This window comes from Aplysia californica, unplaced genomic scaffold (genome assembly GCF_000002075.1).
Source record: "Aplysia californica isolate F4 #8 unplaced genomic scaffold, AplCal3.0 scaffold00303, whole genome shotgun sequence".
Taxonomy (NCBI): Eukaryota; Metazoa; Mollusca; class Gastropoda; order Aplysiida; family Aplysiidae; genus Aplysia; species Aplysia californica.
In genome coordinates this window covers 455,682-474,062 of record NW_004797573.1, presented here as the reverse complement: position 1 = coordinate 474,062, position 18,381 = coordinate 455,682, and the positions used below count along the sequence as shown (strand labels likewise).

General features: G+C 37.3%; 1 protein-coding gene across 2 annotated transcripts in view; it reads right to left on the bottom strand.

Moving 5' to 3' along the window:
• Positions 1–1,202: 1,202 nt before the first annotated feature.
• LOC101852188 (alpha-catulin) overlaps positions 1,203–18,381 on the bottom strand; it is a 31,385-nt gene continuing 14,206 nt past the window's right edge. Inside the window, exons 10-17 of one of the 2 annotated variants that reach the window (XM_013084577.2) lie at positions 17,808–17,900; positions 15,506–15,691; positions 13,583–13,597; positions 8,911–8,961; positions 7,608–7,868; positions 6,641–6,763; positions 4,991–5,074; positions 1,203–3,644 (exon numbers count right to left, since the gene is read on the bottom strand). In XM_013084577.2, the coding sequence (XP_012940031.1) occupies positions 3,429–3,644; positions 4,991–5,074; positions 6,641–6,763; positions 7,608–7,868; positions 8,911–8,961; positions 13,583–13,597; positions 15,506–15,691; positions 17,808–17,900 (1,029 nt within the window). In that variant the 3' untranslated portion in view covers positions 1,203–3,428. The remainder of the gene's footprint in view (positions 3,645–4,990; positions 5,075–6,640; positions 6,764–7,607; positions 7,869–8,910; positions 8,962–13,582; positions 13,598–15,505; positions 15,692–17,807; positions 17,901–18,381) is intronic. The other variant, XM_005101896.3, reaches the window with a different exon arrangement.

Sequence of the window (18,381 nt, the reverse complement as noted above, 5' to 3'; positions counted from 1 at the left end):
ATATATACATACAATTTTAAAAAATTCAGAGAAGCAACCCCACTGGTTCAATCATTATCAAATACCTTAACCTCTTCTGTCATGTTTCCTCAGAACTTCCAACCTTTAGCACTCCCATTTGTAACTTTTCAAGATCTTTTCAAGCTGGGTAACGTATTTCCTACTGTTTTACACCACGATCCAAAAAAAGCAGTACTCTTACTCTTTGAGACAGTGTAAAACATCAGATTCCAAACCTTAATTTAAAATCTTCCATAACAACAAAAGAGAAAGTGCCTTATAATTCACCAACATACATCACTGAAGTATAAATCCACTAGCAGAGATTGACACAAACAGAAAAAGAGAGCATTGCGAAGAGATGTAAAGACAACTTCAACTTCACCGAGTGTAAATGGTAATAGATGACCAGGCTTAAATTGCAAAAGCCTAAACTCCCAGTTTGTCTGAGAATACACAGAAAAATTCATTTCTATTATCTTCTCCTACTAATATGTGGACTTGATCCTTCCACATGTATCATAAGCATGTCCTAGTTCCTTTCTAATGTGCTGCACTTCCCACCACAACAACCTCTTGTAGGGTGTAGTTCATTTTGCAAAGTGCATTTAGTAAATCTTGCTTTTCAAAATTTTATCAACACGGAAGAAAATGAGAAACCCAAGCGTGTGACGCACGTTTTTCTAAGCAATTTTCATAATTTTAGACAGGAGACTTGTGTTCCTGTACAACTATCATGATCAACTTTAAGCCTCTGACAGATATCTGGCACAAATGAAAAAAGAACTAATCACATCGACAATACAAACAAGAGGCAGGAGACGAGTCAGGCCCACTCTGAACTTTGACAAAACATTTTGTAAGCAAATATCACATTACAGGAACATTGATGGCTTTCTCGGTGCAATGAGAATCTGGGGCTGGAATGATCAAGCAAAAGAGGAACCAAACAAGCACACCATCTGAGCTAGTCCTCAGAAAAAGATCATCTATTTACCCCACAAAACTCACTGCAATACAAGAGTGAGACAAAGAAATACAAACAACCAGACAGATACAGTCCGGTATGTTAATGGACAGCACATGAAAACCCCAAAAATAAGGACAAACAAAAAAATAATAGCTTTATGACACCATATATTTATGGAAATGGAATATCCAAAGCAGAAAAAAATCACATGGCCTTTTAAAGTTCTTTTAACTTTTGATAAATGACATTTATTACTATTTTTTTTAAATCAAGAGAGATTTTTTTTTTAAACCCACAAAAAATGTTTACAATTCATATAAAAATATATGAACAGTAATCAGCCACACAAAACACTTCAAAATCAAGTTGCACAGTTCCCTGATAAGACGACAGTCATTGCTGATTCTTAATCTTGATCTTATTTCTTATTTACAGAGGACCAATTTCCTTTTCAGAATTATCACACCAGGCCAAAGACAACAGTACAAGAGAACTCACCCCGAAAACTTTAAACTGTATCACTTTTAATTTTACAGGTGCCACATACTATATCAAAACAATTGTGACATTTTGTTACTAGAAAAGCAGTAAAGAAAAAGAACCATCCTGTGTAAGTCTAAGCATATATCTACACTACTGTAGAAAGACTGAAGCTTCTCCCATTGTCTGCCCATGACAGATGACAAAATACTGAAAAGAATTAAATATATAACTTATATGAACTACTCTTTATAACAAGCTTCAGGAGGAGTACAATCGAGTTCTGAGAAAATGGCACTTCCCATTAATATACTTTCAGTCATACAAGTGCTTAAAAAAGGCTAACGACAGAGGTAGGGCACGCGAGTGGCGCTGTCTAACCACCACATGAACAGCTTCTTAGAGAAAGAGATCTTAGGAAACATTTCACATGTGTACATAATGGTATGCAACAGCAAATGCTATTTTATGACAGGAAATCAGACACTAGTACAGTCACAGTGGTTGACGTTGACTGGAAACTGGGAATTAAACAAATAACAAAAGAAAAATATGGAACTGAAGAGTGGGAAAAGATCAAGATAAAAATAAAAACAATACTTGACAACTGAAGAGTGTCAGATGCTCAGAAAGAGACATGACACATATTGACATGAATTACACAGATACTTATCTTATGGCGAAAATAATTATAAACTTGACTTGTGCAAGAGTCAAGTTTCTCCACACCACGGGGCACATAGAGGACACAAAAAAAACTAGGCAAAATAAAACAATGTGAAATGGCAAAATCAAAACAAAAAATCCCACTGAAAAAACAAATTAAAATGCCATTGAGGAGTCGGTGTATGAGGTGAAGTAAAATGGCAAAATAAAACCATGTTAGCTGACTAGAACAGTGGCTGGATTACCAGAATCACTTGAACATGGCAAATTTCTACAAATTCATTTAAAAAATCAGTTTAAAAAGTACCACAGCCAAGTTGATTTTCATGATGTCATCAGAAATAACCATACACAATTTCCAAACGTCAAAATTAGGGTTTTTAGCCCATTGCTTGGTAATGGCCTGCAAAAACCACAGAGTCGAGTCTTATCAAAAGTAGGTTAAGAGCTCACGATCAATGGACTATCATTATCAATCCTGCTGGCAAGGCAAAAGACAGCCATCAGGGCTTGAGTTTTTACTCAACCACGAAATAAGTTCTTTTTCATCTATTTGTCTGACTTCCCTTCTTTGGCGGGAGCTCAAAACCTTTCATCTATGCAAGAACTTGTTAAAAGGTTAGCACCATCTTAAAGCAAAAAAACACTCATAAATCTACACACTATGACCACCAAGAACAATAAACAAATCCACTGCAATAACTCAAGATCAGATATGTTGAACATAATTTGCCTCCACCTCAATCATTATCACAAATGGCTAGACAAAAGCTATTATTCTTTTTTTAAAGGACAAGAAAAATCGTCCCGTTTTAGCAACACTTGAAGAAATAATGATATGCCACAATGTAGTAAACACAAATGGAACAAATGTGACACACAAGTCAAAATATTACACCAGCACAAGGGACTATGAGATTCTTGTTCAGCTCTCTTTTCACCAAATCTTGGGACAGGTAGAAAATGAACATCTCTTCCCATTATAAAAATTAAATTCCACTGCGAGTTTTGAGTATTTTTTCAGCTAGATCTAAAATCCTGGAGCATCAACTCACACAAATTATGCTCAAAATGAAATCTGTGGAATCCAAGAATTGTTTCCACTTCATATGGTTGCTGTGGCAAGAAAATGAGTAACTCCAACATCTTTGGTCACCCTGTCAAACAGAATTAGTCATTTTCTCGCAAAAGCAATGGTATGTACACTATTAAAAATTTGGTCTTGTATCCATTTCCATAACATTTATAGTCACTGTATGATCTGTGCTGTCTGAGATTGAACCTGCAAGCTGTGTCTGGAGAAGCGATCTGCCTATCCCGTTTTATCCAGGGTGGACAGTGGCTTGTTCAGGCTGGTGCTGCGGTACAGGCCCTCCGAGGGGCCGCTACTGCCAGGCCCAGACTCTGTGTCGCTGCCACTCGAGCGCAGTTCGTAACGAGTAGGGTTGGAGGATGTCGAGGCAGATGTCCAGCGCGTGACCTGACTGCTGGTGCTCGGAGTGGGGGAGGATCGGTAGTCAATGTTGAACTGAAGAAGAAAATATCCTTGTTCAGGACTTGTTCCATATCATGCACACACAGTAAGACAACAATTGACCAAACATCAATACAGTCGAACCTGCCATGACAGCAACCTCTGTAAGACGGCTACCTGTACAAACGGCCACTTTCCATTTCCCCCCTTGCGTTTTTGCTATATAATTTCAGTGTAAAACGGGCACCTATCCAACGCGGCCGCGGCCACCATATTTTAACACACAACCCTTATCACACCAAACAATAACACTCGCCTTAGACGACCACCTTAGTGACTCCATTACGTATTGTCATCATAAATTATGTATTTGCCCCTGGCGTTCTGTTTGAGCCGTCATAATGCAATCACATGTCATTGTTGTTAGGTGCTCCCTCCTACCGATCACGTTGTGTTGACCCCTCCCACTGTTGACCAATAGGTAACAAATTTTCAGATGCTGGTGAGGCAAGCGTGTGATCCCTCACAACCCATAAGCCCCGCCCAGAACTCATGCAAAAATTGTATGTGAGATGAATGGTCACTGTTTACCCAGTCTGTAATAAAGTAACAATGGACGTCAACATGAACTTGCGACAGAAGCGTCGCTCGTTCTCCGAGTGGTGGCGACCCATGGGTTTGTTTTAACATGGCACTCATTCTTCCTCGTCCGATACATTTCGCATTATTGTCACCCCTGGGCAAAATCAGCAACAAAATAAAAATAACAAACAAAATACAAACTAACAGCAACAAAAACAACAACTATGCGGCTACTTTCGGTTGGGACCTCATAAGGGAATGTTTTGTTTTCTTCATTTTGATCAGTCCTGCCTAAGACGGCCACTTTTCTCCTTGACAATAGGTGGCCGTCTTACACAGGTTCGACTGCATTTACAAACATAGCACTTGTCATTCATGTTTAAATTTTTGTTCACAACTTATTTTTCATAGGTTTTCAGACATCAAATTATTTCCACTTATCTATGTTAATTTCCTGATATTAGACGATATGGTGGGGTTATTCTAAAATGCTACCTGAGCATCACCCATCCAAAGTGATTCATCATTCAAGTGGAGGTCCTACAAACAAACATAACTGAACAAGGGAGAAGAAAATACTTGCATACACTAGACCAGAATTAACAGACTCATAATTTCAATAGGAGACCCAACGTCCCACTCAAAGAAGTCTGTAATTTTTAAGTTTTCGGTTTACCTCCATCCAACCTTCAAAAGTGAACAGTATCTTAACAGCAGAAAACATTCTCCGAGACAATGTTTGTAATCATTGACAAAAACTCACCGTGTTTTTCATTTTTGCATGAGGAAATCTCTACAGCATAACAAACAAAACCTACCTTAGTAGCACAAACAAAGCAAGTGGTGACGACTTTAGCAACAATGTTCATCAGGTTCTTGGTCTCTTGTATGGCACTGTCAACCTGGAAGAAAAGAAATGAGAAACACAAAATACAGGAACTTCAACAACTTCCTCGAGCGTACGCAACTTGAAACAATGATATCTGCAAGGTATTGTTAAACCATGTAACAATAAGGAACTTCAGCAACAAAAAGCAACAACACTTTTAACAAAAGACAAACTGAAACAATGTTTGTTACAGGCAGTAAGTATGAGACAAAAGATTCATGTTCAACTGTTGAAACACTCGATTATGTAAGCTGTTGCCATGGAAAGGGTGGCCATCTTGAAAACAGGATAGAAAATAGTAGGTATTTTTTTTCTTCACCATTTCTACAGTTTTTAACTTTTTTAAATTCTGTAACTTGCAAAATTTCACAAATGAATCTTGAAGCTGGCTATTTTGACTTTTGATGCTATACTTAGAAAGTATCCAAAATTGTTCTCAAAGTTGGGAATATGGAATTTGATCTTTAAAAACATATTTTTGGCATGAAAATATTTTTAAAAAAATAAATTCTAAAGCAAAATGTAAAAAACTAACCAGCCCGTTACACGTACAAACTATTTCTCTAACTACATGCCAAATTTTGAGTCTCTGAGTAGGAAAATTTAAAAAATGGTGGAGAAAAAAAAAGGCATATGCAAACAAAAAGAGGTGAAAAAGTGTTGAGTTTTGAGAAAAACAAGGTTAAACTTCAAACATGTTTGTATACAACGTAGAACCCAGTAAAATTGAATTCTGTTAATGTTAATCACTCAGCGACAAGTGTCAATATAATCTAGACTGAATGAGGGAACGGAAAATACCAAACGTAAAAAAAGTTCAGAGTGAGTGAAAATCGGTCCTCGATGCCCTAGACCCAACCCGTCAGCCCCCTTAAGCCACACATGAGTCATGTGATGACCCATCTTAAAATTCTCCTCCTCTCAGCATCAGGTTGTCCTTCAGCAAACTTAGAAACGCAATTACAGTGGAATCCGCTTTGAACACGGTTAATGCAAAAGCAGCTGTAAACCTAAAAATAATACAATGCCCAATTCTTCTTCTTCTATTCGAGCAACTTCTCTAACCAAAAACCCCTCTAAACTGAAGAAAATCCGGCAGTCTTACAGATTTCAGTATAAGCAGGCTCCACTGTAATTATTACTTCTCATTTGGTCAGCAAGCTGGTGTTTACCAGCCTATCTGTACATGTATTCAGCTCACACACAAGGGGAACATCATAAAAGTCTAAAGGCATGGACCTTCACATGGGCCGGTAGAAGTGCTGTGGCCATATGGTGCAGTCATAAAACAAATCACCGTGAGATATGCTTGTCGACAGACCATGTCTACTGCTTTTTCATTAGCATGAAATTGACTGAAGGAAGGCTTATAATATTATGTTCTATGCCACTGATACAGCAGATTAAGAAACCTCAATAAAAAAACATGTTTCAACATTTGTGGGTAAGTTAAACAGCTCAGTGACGATATTTTTCATGTCATGTCGACAATATGATCCATACAGCGGCATTCTTAAAACAAAGGACAACTATAAAGAATTTTTTTTTTTTAATTCTCGCATGTAAGTGTTAGTTGTACCTTGTTGAAGGTGGCGGTCTTGCCAAATGTAGCAGACTTGAGGGTAGTGAGAAGCTGGTGACAACAAACTGGGATTCTGTCAAGGTACATAAACAGCTCCTCCTTCTGAGGGCAGGTAGGCACCTGTAAATAAACAGAGGCCTGAGATAAGCAATCTGAAGAACAGCATTATCCAGTTTCAGCCTGCTTCTTCACACACAACACAATTAGTAACTCAATCTGTCCACAACCATGATTCAGTCATCTGTTTTCACAATCTCAGAGTCCCAGACGGATGACTCAGCCATATATCAGTTCACAGTGGTGCACATAATGTCCAAAATTCAACTGGATTTTCTGGATTTTTTTGTTGTTGACAATTGTTACAGATATGTTTTTAGACTATGAACAACATAATTTCTTTCAAGTTTCTTGTTATTTAAATGAAACAGAAAATTTGATCAGCAGATCTTCATCTTTATCTTCATGAAAACAGCTCTCGATCTGAAAGCACCTAAACACAGGTCAACAGCACCTATTTTCTGCATATGTGGCAGGGCAAATGAGATGCGGAGAGCGGTCTTGAGTTGTTTCATACAAATAATCATCAAAGTTGTTGCAAGCAAAGCGACTCAACACAAAACTTGAACAGATAACTGCAGTGCTGATAATGACAATATATACTTCTGACATGGGCCTTCACCCTCCACGTCAATTAGACCTGGACCTACTGGAAATGCATTTTAACTTTCCAACAAAAGAACTCCCAATTTTTTCTATAAATTTGTTTCTTTTAATATAAAAAAAGGTCTCCTTTCTTTTAATTTTGCAGCATATGGGATGAGTTAAGAGAAAGGACATTCTAAAATAGATTAGTGGACGAGGGGGCAGGCAATTCATTTACTAGAGTAAACAGTTGATGAAAAAGCCAAGTATGTACAAAAGTCAAACAAGTTATTGAGTACCACTCATCGAGCGCCTCACTTACTCGCTGTGCAAAATGTTGTATAGTGGCATAGAGTTTGTTCCCTTCCTGGGCAAAGAACTGTGCCTGGACAAATAGGTCATGTGTGGTGCGCAGCGGGCCCTCCCCTCGGGTGAACAGGTACATGCTGAAGGCCATGCTCGACATGTTCTTGGCCCGTTTGACCACTGCATTATCTGGTTCCTCCCACTTGTCTGCTTCAGCCTCAGTCTCCGAGGTGATCAGTTTCATCTCCAGACCAAGCTTGGCAATCTTGGCTTGTTCCTGGAAGAAACAGGAATGGGACAGCCATGAATAAACAACACATGCCATAATTTTAGCTTTACCCCTTGCGGATGAAAAATATGTGGCCCTGAGAGAACCTATGGGAAGGTACAGATGACTCTTTAGAGATACCATAAAATATAGACGTAGAACTTCACTTTTTATTTTTTTTAAACATACAAACATGGAAAGATAAACCATTTCTAAATTTTTTAAGGTCAAACAAGTTTGATCAAAATTTGGAACTTTTTACTCCTGTCGATAAGACTCCCAACGTTCATGCAAATCCCCGACACAAAACACCAAAGGAAAGTAAACAGCACTGCCTCTCTGTGGAAAAAAAGCACCCATAAATACTGTGGCAGCAGAAAAGGATGGAAGAATTGAGAATCTTTTTTAAAACTCTTTATGAAGCCTCATCATGGAAAAATTCAGTCATTTTTTTCAAAATGTATCCTTCACGCTCCTGTGCTCTTTGCAGATAAAAAATTATAACATTTTACAAAATGTTCCAAATCCTCCAAAATAAAGTGCAAAGTGCTCTCAAATGTTTTATTTTATAAAATATGCCATAAATCAGTTTTAAATATGTGAACCTTGGCGACAGATTTTCTCAGAGTCACACGCAAATATAAATTTTATTATAAAAAAGAACAATTAGAAGTAACTGGGAAGTTTCAAACAAGTGTGAATATTTGTGAACATTGTTGTGGGCATATCACATCTATACATGTGAACAAGGTAAACGTATGTGTCTATTAGTGTGTGTGCCTGCTGTCTAACCAAGGACTCTTAGGAGAAAGCATGTTTAGATATGGTAAGAAAAGCATCTAGGGTAAAGATAATGGGGAGACAGCGATATACAAATGTGCCTTATCTTTTTTATCATGTATCAAATCTTTTCCCACTCACTGGTCGATGCAAGTTGGAGTGACCAAATGCAGATCTGAGAATCATTAATGCTCTCATGATTAACATTGCCCACCTATTCCACCTGTGACTCACAAACACAATACATGACGGCTAGAAGCCTTAATCTTACCTCAGCATCAAGTTTGGCAGGTCTCAAAGATCTGGAAGTCGTCCCATGCTTCTGTAAAGACAAGAAAGTTCAACATTTCAGACTTCAAGCACAAAGATCTTAATTAATTATTAGGAAAGAAGTCTTGCCTCCAGCACTGGAATTTTGAACTGCAATTGAAAAAAACAACACTTAATAAGCTGCATAATTAGTCGGTTCTGATAGGAAAACAATTTGGGGAGAAAGTCTGCTGTTACAGAAGAGGGTAGAAGAGAGAATCCTCCATAACTTCTACACTTGTGAAATTGACAGACATTTCTCTGTCCTTGATGACTATATTCTCAGCCATTTGAGTTATCAGCACAGTAGACATAGAAGACACTGATCACTTCACAGTAAAGAAAACTGCTATTTAGAGTTGGGAAAATTCACATAGGCAGACAAATGAAACAGGAATAATATAAATGTAAAACCTACCAGTGGCAACCTTCAGACACACGCAACATTGATCACGGGCCAGGAAATGGCAAGACAACAGACTAAAGCACTACAACAATGGAAAAGAATCAGGACCCACTAGAACTCCAGAAGTACCTTCTTAACATTGTGTTATTTTGTACCAATCTGTAAAAAAATATTTCATCAGGCTCTTTTGCTTTTCAACCACTAAAACAGAAAAGTGCAAATGTTTGCGGTCTTGATACCTTCATACTCAAGAATAATAGGTATGTAATGGTATATGGAACAGAGACAGAGGTGACATATCCTCATGACAAAAGCTCACAAAAAGAGACAACCCATAATTCAGGTTTTTGAGAGGCTGAAGCCCTATTAGCAAACAGCAAAAACAACAGAGACTAGGAAAAGACCAAAAAAAGCATGTTTGGTTTTGAAGTAACCTTTAAATATAGTTCAGCTGATGGGCTGTGTGTACAATAAGACTTGTCAGTCTATAGTTGTGCAGTGAAGACTTGCAAGGTTGATTTCAGACAACATCATGATATGCAAGTTAAACCTTTAGACTTTAACACATTGGCATCATCAACACACCACAAGAGCAGCAGGGCTATACACACACATGTGACTTGTTCCAATGGTTCGGTCCAAAAGGTATATCAGGCTGAAAAGCAGAACTTGTCAAAAACACTTGTTGTGCCGAACATCAAGTTCTGGTTGTTTTAGTCTCTTAAATGACTTATCTGTCTGAGTATTAATTTTTAAAATCTTTGAAGAATGGTGTTAAATGTGGGGGGGGTTTCAATTCTACAAAATGTATCTGTTGCGATGGCGACAGTCAAATCTGTGATTGCGAATGTCTCAGTATTTCCCTTGACAGTAGTGGGACATTCTAATATTGAACAGCGATTCATTTAGAAAAGTATGATCATATTTATTTGAAATTGATGTCAAATAGAAGGGAATTTTGCCATCTTTCAACTGTTCCAACAACCAATTATGAAATGTGTATATAGAGGACCAGACCATCAGGGATAATCACATATTTGTATCAAAGCATAGATGAACACAATTTTGCTCATCACAAATCAGGAACAACAGAGAAGTTTAAGACTTTTCAACCAGCAAAGACCTTGTCCCAAACCCCCAGAAAAGCTGAGAAAAGCTTCTAAGCTAAGACGAACAAAGTATTACCAACAAATAACAAAGCAGCCAAGATAATCACTGTAATGAAATAGAATTGCCTTTTATCCACCAAAAAGACGAACTGTAGATGCCTTTGACCTTTGAGGTCTCGGTGAGTGTCTCTCTTTTCACACTAGGAATACTTGATTCTCTTTTGCTGTCATGGTTCAGACATCAAAATTGCAGATGAGCACATTAATAACTGATAGCTAAGGAATTTGTTTCTTTAGCAACAAGGGAGTAGAAATGGCTACAAGTTTCCTATCTATTATCTCCGACTCTGATGTTTGTCTTTGCATGCATAACCCATGTACAGGGATCAAACGTTTTCCTGTATTCCCAGTGATGACTTGCTGTCACTGACAATGTTTATATGAACACTTATCTACCATAACAAACTCAGTTTATTAGATGCATGAATCTATACCCCTGAACGCACATGACCATAGGACATCAGCAATTCATGGTTTAGTAAGCGGTCAAGTGCCTGCAGAAAGTTGAGAAAGTGTGGTCACAGTCAACAATTATGCATAAAATTCAACTGACAGTCAACCTTCACAAGAACTCCATATGTTTGCTCATATCATCGACTCCAATTCAGAAGAAAAAAGACCAAGTTGTCTTTTTCATAGTTTGACAGCTTTGGTTCTGTTGAGGTCAGCACAGGCTAGCATTTTTCAAAAGTAGAAAGAACATGTCTGAGGACAAGGCTCTGATATGCTCACTGCTCATACTTGCCAATTGTCATTTTACAAAATATATCATAGACTTTTATTTTACTGGTACCACAAAGACCTTTAAATTTCTCAGCCTTCTGTCTACACGTATTTCCTTCATGCTCACACTAAGTCAGTCTGTTTGATGGAATCTCTACACCTGCAGACCTCCCACACACTGACTTTATAATACAGATTTGCCCCTTCCAAACGATAACTTTGCTTCAAATCATTATTTTTCTAAAATTGTGTCACACCGCGATGGGATCAGGCGCTCGTCAAGTTTTGGGCATTTGGAGTTATTAGTATCATCTGAAAGCTTATTCATTTTCTAGCTTTCTATGAAAAAAAAGTACTTATCTAACTTGAATAGAAGTCAAGACATTTGCGATTGAAGGGGGTGGGAGTGGCATGGTTTCAGAGGTAAAATTAGTGAAAAAATGGCTGCCAAAGTTTGGTAGCTTCTATAGCTTAAGTGTCTTTGAAAACAGAAAATGTACATATTTTATGCCATTAATCAATGTTTTTTGGTAAAATTCACAAGGAAATGTGTTTTTATATGAACATAGAAAGCGTTGCGCCAAAAAAAACAAAATTTTGATCAAAGGTGTCAAACATGAGAGAAAATGCCTGTTTCTTCCATTTCATCATTTTGACGAGCGCCTGATTTCTCCATGATGCCTCACAATTTCTTTTTCTGTAACAAAAGCTTTTCACATAGTAAATTCTTCGTACTTAATTCTAAAAAAAAAAATACAGTGAAAATGTTTAGAATGAAAAAAGGCAATTCCAAAGACATGTTGCTATCATACAACTGAAAAGCTGATATCATTGGACAATATTAAAGAGGTGGGTATAGAAAAAGTGACTTATTTGATAATGGACATAAAGATGGCATAAAAAATATCAGACCATTTTGTAAAACTTGCAATCATGAAAAGAAAACCTTACACAGTCTTACCCTAACTCTACAAAAATTCTGACACTTGCGAGTTGAAAAAGTGCACAGGCTGAAGATTAGCTCATGTAAGCAAATAGGCAAGTTCTTTGTACGTGCAAGTTTGCTCGAAGCTAGAGATGATGAGATTACTCTTAGGTTCAGTTCTATACTTTAACATTCACTCAAGAGTTCACCATCATAAAAAGCACTAAAGACTGCTTGCACTGAAAAGTTTGCAAGTGTGTTACAGTGTAGAATTCAGAAACGTCAAATCAAATTAACAAACAAGTGATCTGACTGGGCAAAAAAATAAGGGTGTTAAAAGCAAAAGATATACAGAGAGGTATGTAAAAAAATCAGCCTCAGCACAACATCTTCAGATTACTTTGCCTCTTCTAGGAAAGAGGACTGAGTAATCAGTTAAACATTTTAAATATCCAGGCACCATGTGGATCTTAAGATATTGGTGATGGGCTCTGTCTTTTGGCACAACTTGATCAAAGGGATGCACTACATAGACAACCATACTACAAAACAGAGCTTGAAAAAAGCCAATAGCTCGCCTTGTATAGTTCCGACAAGAAAGCCCAACTTTACTTCACAAGCTTTCCTTTCAATATGGGCCTTTAGAAGAAGCTTCAGTATGAAAATCATTGCTACATTAGTGACTCTATCATTGATTCCTCTGATCTTTCAGGGTGACTGAGTGCTGCATTGTGTCAAAAGTAAATGAGCGCTTTCATTAGCATCAAGCAGACAAACAATCACTTACAGTCAAACCAGTCCAAGACAATCACTTGTATAAACAACTACTTTCCACAACCCCCTGCTTTTTATTCCTTCATTGCAAAAGACACAGTCCAAAAGGACCACCGGTTTAAAGTGACCACTTTTCTCCCCCCCACAATATGTGGTCGGCTTCGACAGGTTTGATTGCACAAAGGTTAACATTATGACCATCGTAGTTTTCACCATGAGCACAAAAGAATAATCCAAATTCAAACATTAATATTGTGAAAGCAATCCACACAAACGACCAGTTCTCTACATAGTGAAAAGGAAGCATTAGAGCAATACAACATTTTGAAAAACTTGAGAAGAAATAGGATTAAACAGATTTGGGGGCACATCTAGACATTAAAATGAAGTTGTTATTTTTATCCAAAAGAAAAAATGTTTAAAGCGGGAAAAAACACATCTTAAGCAAAGAAAATACAGTTGGTAAGAGGTACAGATTGAGTGATCTATCTACACGCTACATCTAACATTGATAAATTTCAGACGTTTTGAGAAAAAAACAAAAACAAAGAGCAGATGGGCCGGAACAGAGAAACATCTAAGGACTTGTAAAGCAATTGGCTTGGTGGACAACACTTCAAAAAAAAAAATTACTTACAGGTGGAGTCTGAACCTAGTATTGAAAAACGTTGGTCAATCATTGTATTTGATAGAATACTTAAAACTTACATTGTCTCAACATCAACAAATCCAAGTTAAATCTGAAAGAGACCACCTTTCAGAATAAGAAAAATAGCAAATTGAAACCTAGAAAGATGACTACTGGACTTAACTCCCTCATTGGAAATATGATTTTTTGCTTCAATCTTTATTATGCAAAAAAGTTGTTATATAAACACTAGTTTCAAATATAACAACAAAAAATCTGAAGAAAAAAAAGAAGACTGACAGAAACAAGACTGAAAAGTAAAAAATCCAAAAGGAGGAGACAGAAAAGAAGAAGGCAAGAAGATGGAAGAAAGGAAGACTGACAAGATAAAGACTGACAAGAAGAAGACAGAAAAGACGAGGACTGAAAAGAAATGAGACAGATATGTAGAAGACTGAGATTAAATAAACTAACAGAAAGAAGACAGATTAAAAGAAAACAGACAAGAAGAAGGCAGTTCCAATAATTTACAGATAAATAAAAACATTTTAAAAATAAGAGAAAACATGCAGAGACCTTTAACCTTTTCACATTGTAGGGCTTGGAAACTGAACATTCCAAAAGAACAATATTATTCTCTATGCATCATTTGTGATACGAGCAGTTCGGGGGCATTTTTAAAGCATTTCTTTACTGTTATACATCAAAGACTATTTATGTCACAGATTGTTAAATGAGGTATTAGAATAAACGTCAAACTATCACTAACTGGTACATCACAATCAAACAAGGACACTTTCATTTCACAATCAACCATAACTGTATTTTTAATTCAATGGAGTAATTACATTATTCTTTTTTATTTTTTTATTTAATGACTTAATGTGGGTGTTTTTACAATTTAAATCATTTAGGAAGAGGGCTTCTGACCCTGCCTGTCAGGGTCAACCCAGGCTGAGAAGGATACAAAATCCCAACAGAACAATCAAAATACTTGATGAATATTTCTCCCCACTCTGTAATCGAACTCGGGTCTCCTGCATGCGACGGCGATGCCTCTAACTGCTACACCACAAATGCCAGTATTCTTTAATTTTATAAAACAGACGGGTAAAAACCGATAGTCACAATAATAGAAGGAGAAAGAAATAATTTGCCCATGCTGCACAGCAGTGGAAACAGGCTCGTTAGAACCAGCATTCTTTTCCTAACATGTTTTTTCCCAGATCATTTCATAGAGAAAGTTGTATAGTTATAGCATAAATAAAACAAAAGTGTTTGCATTTAGGGGATTATTTCCCTTGTACTAGGAATTCAGAACATGTATCAGAACAGCTTGTTAGAGGGTAAAGAGTTAAGATATCGTTTGCCAACAAAATTAGCAATCGGGCCACTTTAGATTATAAGAAAATAAAAAATAATAACTCAACATCTTTTCAATGAAAATTTTCATGACAATTACTTCTTCATTACCATTTTCAGAACATCTACTTCTTCATTACACAAGTTGATTTACTACATACACTGACAATGTGCGTGTAAAGGTCAGCAACATTAGAAAAGAATAATGGGAATAATGAGCACACTCATCTTTAGTTTTTACCTGACCTTTCACACAGCCGTAATAATTTGATTCATTGTTTACTTTTTTTTTCTCACCACAATCATCTACAAATGTAGAGTCCTGATCAGCAGTATTTTACAAACAGGCTTAAATCTTTTTTCTTTTTCTCATGTTTCATGCTATTATTGGAGTAAATAAGCTGTGAGATACAAAGCTTTCAAGCAGAGTACAATATTTTTTCAGATACCAACCTTTCCTCAATATTCTCCTACTCTTTCAGGGCACAAGTAAAATTAGAGCAACAAACTTCACAAGTGCAAACCTCATCCTTCTGATCACAGAAATTAAAAAGACTGTTTACAACTTACCCCAGGTCTTGGCAGAGACAGATAGACCAGCTTATCCCCACGACCTTGACACACATCATTGACCTCTTTGACTAGAATGCTGAGGTCATTAATCTGAGACTCCCAGGCATCGCTGAACACCTCAAGGTTTTCCCGAGTGATTTTAGAATCAGGATGCTGAGCAAGAGTGTGGGCCGCAAACAGTATCTGAAAGAAGTATTGCCAAATCCTGACTTAAAACAGAGGAAATAGCAAATGATGAGCAGGAAGAAAAAAATCTGATTGGAGGTTATCAAGATTATACTTTCAAATGTAGCATACTCGTTAAATGCTGTGAAAAAGCAAGACAGACATACAGAAACTGTAGAAGGAGAGGAATGAAGTATGATGTACCCAGTGGCGCCCTTCAAACATCTGCAAAGTGTGAGCTAGCAATTACTATCCTAAAAAGGAACAGCGTCAGTTAACAAACAGTACCCCAAGGACCAGGAATGTGTCCACAGTTATAAGAGAATAACTACACAAACGTCAAAACTTTCTTGCAAAGAGTATCTGAAAGGAACCACAATGACAGCACTTAAAAGAGTGTCAAAAGGAAGGAGCACGGGGGGAATGCACAGAGTACATCCTAAAGAAGGAATGTGGATTTGTAAACAAAAGCTAAATAAATGAGAGAAAGTTTAATTGGGAACAAAAGTTTTCATCTGATCTCGACATACAATTACAGAATACGGTATTCAAAGACATGCAATTGATTGTATAAAAATAGTGTCTAATGAAAAAGAACAGGATGAATCTTATAACAAAAACAGGCTAAAGCATGATATGTTTTAAACAACTAAATTATATGTACAGTCAAAGCCCTTTATACTGCCCACATTGTACAAATCACAACAGAAAAACACTCTCTATTTCTATCGACTTTGGCAGTAGTTGGTAATTAACGGAGATCAGCGTTAAAACGCTGTTGTACTGCCAGCCCCGCTTTACCGTCAACCTTATGCTTATCCCAAGGTTGGCAAGAGAAACAAAATTTGACTGCACATGAAGAACAAAACAACTGTTCAATACAAATCAAGTTTTATAATCCATAGTAGATTAAACATAGTAGATTGAATGTTTCTATCAACTTAACCAGAAAATAAAACTACATTACCCACTCCTGCCTGCTGTCCCCATCCAATCCTTCTTACATGCCATCTTAGACAGAAACCTTTCCAACCTTTACTGGCAAAAACTATTTCAATTTCAGTGCTTCCACCAGCTGAAGCTAAAAAGTAATGAAAATTGTGTCGGGGGTCTGATGCCCCCAGCAAGGTTCAGGGACAGAGTCCCAGTGGGGGTTCAGAGGGCGAAGCCCCTGAAGAAATTGAAATTTTGTACTTTTAGAGGGTAGAAAATGGCATTTGGGAGCCGGTTTGAAGAGATTGCCAACAACCCATACTACCTATTTTTTCACCAAGATTTAGTCTTGTTTGATTTCTTCACCAACATATCTTTCCATTGCTGGCAATGTTTAAAAGCAGGTTCCCCTTCCATTGCTACTATAATTTAATTCAATTTGTCATCGCGCCATTGATAGAAGGCAAACCTGGGAATACTGAACAGATATGTACCTTCACAATACAGTTACCCAGCGTATACCCTAATTTTCCTCAATTTTCACTTCTGAATGTCGCATGTCACAACCTCGGAACACCATTTCGAATTATTCCTGATTTTAGTAGTTTTAGCACAAATTCTTTCATCGCAGCCCTTATCACGTTCCCGTGCCGTAGAATCTTCCCACTGATAATTTCTCTAGTTCTAGACAATAAATTTGCAAAAAAAGTTTCTTTCTGACAGTAATTTTCTGTCTAAGATCACAAGTCAATATACTTGATCAACACGCAAATTTTCCAGCCACGGCAACAATCTGAAGATAGACAGAATAAGGGAATAATAGAAAGGAGGAAAGTGGCACACAAAGTTCACCAGATTTTGATCAATCTGCAGGTTAAAAAAAGTACTGCCGATCAACCCGCAATGAATGCATGGGGCATAGCGGAATAATGGTTGATGGCAGGAAATGCGCAATCTGGCAGGTTTCTATAACATTAACTTATTGCCGAGAGAATTACCGTAAATATCCGTAGCTTATACAAGACGATACAAAGGCGAGTACAGATCTTTTGCTACAGAATTTCGTAGTCTACGCTGTCGCAGATTTTTACGTAAGGAGTTGATAATGATGGAGAAACAAGTACGGAACTAGCAGACAGTACAGATTCCGTAAAAATACGGAAGAGTGGAAGCACTGCAATTTAGCCAACCAGAATCTTACCAGTGGTCCCAGGCTGTGTAAAAATGACTCATTATGCTCAGCCGTAATGACCAACGGCTCCGTGCTCGCCATATGCCGGAACAGCTTACACACCTGAATAAGTACAAGAGGCCATAAGTCACAATCCACATGGTACACACAACATAAGAAACATGGGGCCTTATGATAGATATCACAGCTAAAGCGACCATAAGTGACCATAATCCAATATAGACATCACAAAAAAACATTGGCATATCAATAACAGCTCCCAGCCCACAATAGGTGAATATAACAAAGGATGATTGCACAAAAAGTAAGTCATAAACATTGGCATATTCGTTTCCCAGAAAACTAATTAGTAGGTTCTATGTATTGACACAGGAGCCAAAGATACTAGTTTGACAAGTCATGATTCTATCATCAGTACTCTGCCATAATTTTTAAAAGTGAAACTTTTCCATGCCACAGTTAAAGACCCCCATCCATACATGTGGGTGTGAGTGGAGGAGAGGATGAGTTTCAGCACTCTGAGCATTAGATTAATGTCCAAAAGCATTCAAATTCCTGATATTAATAGAAAAAAGCCCCCCCC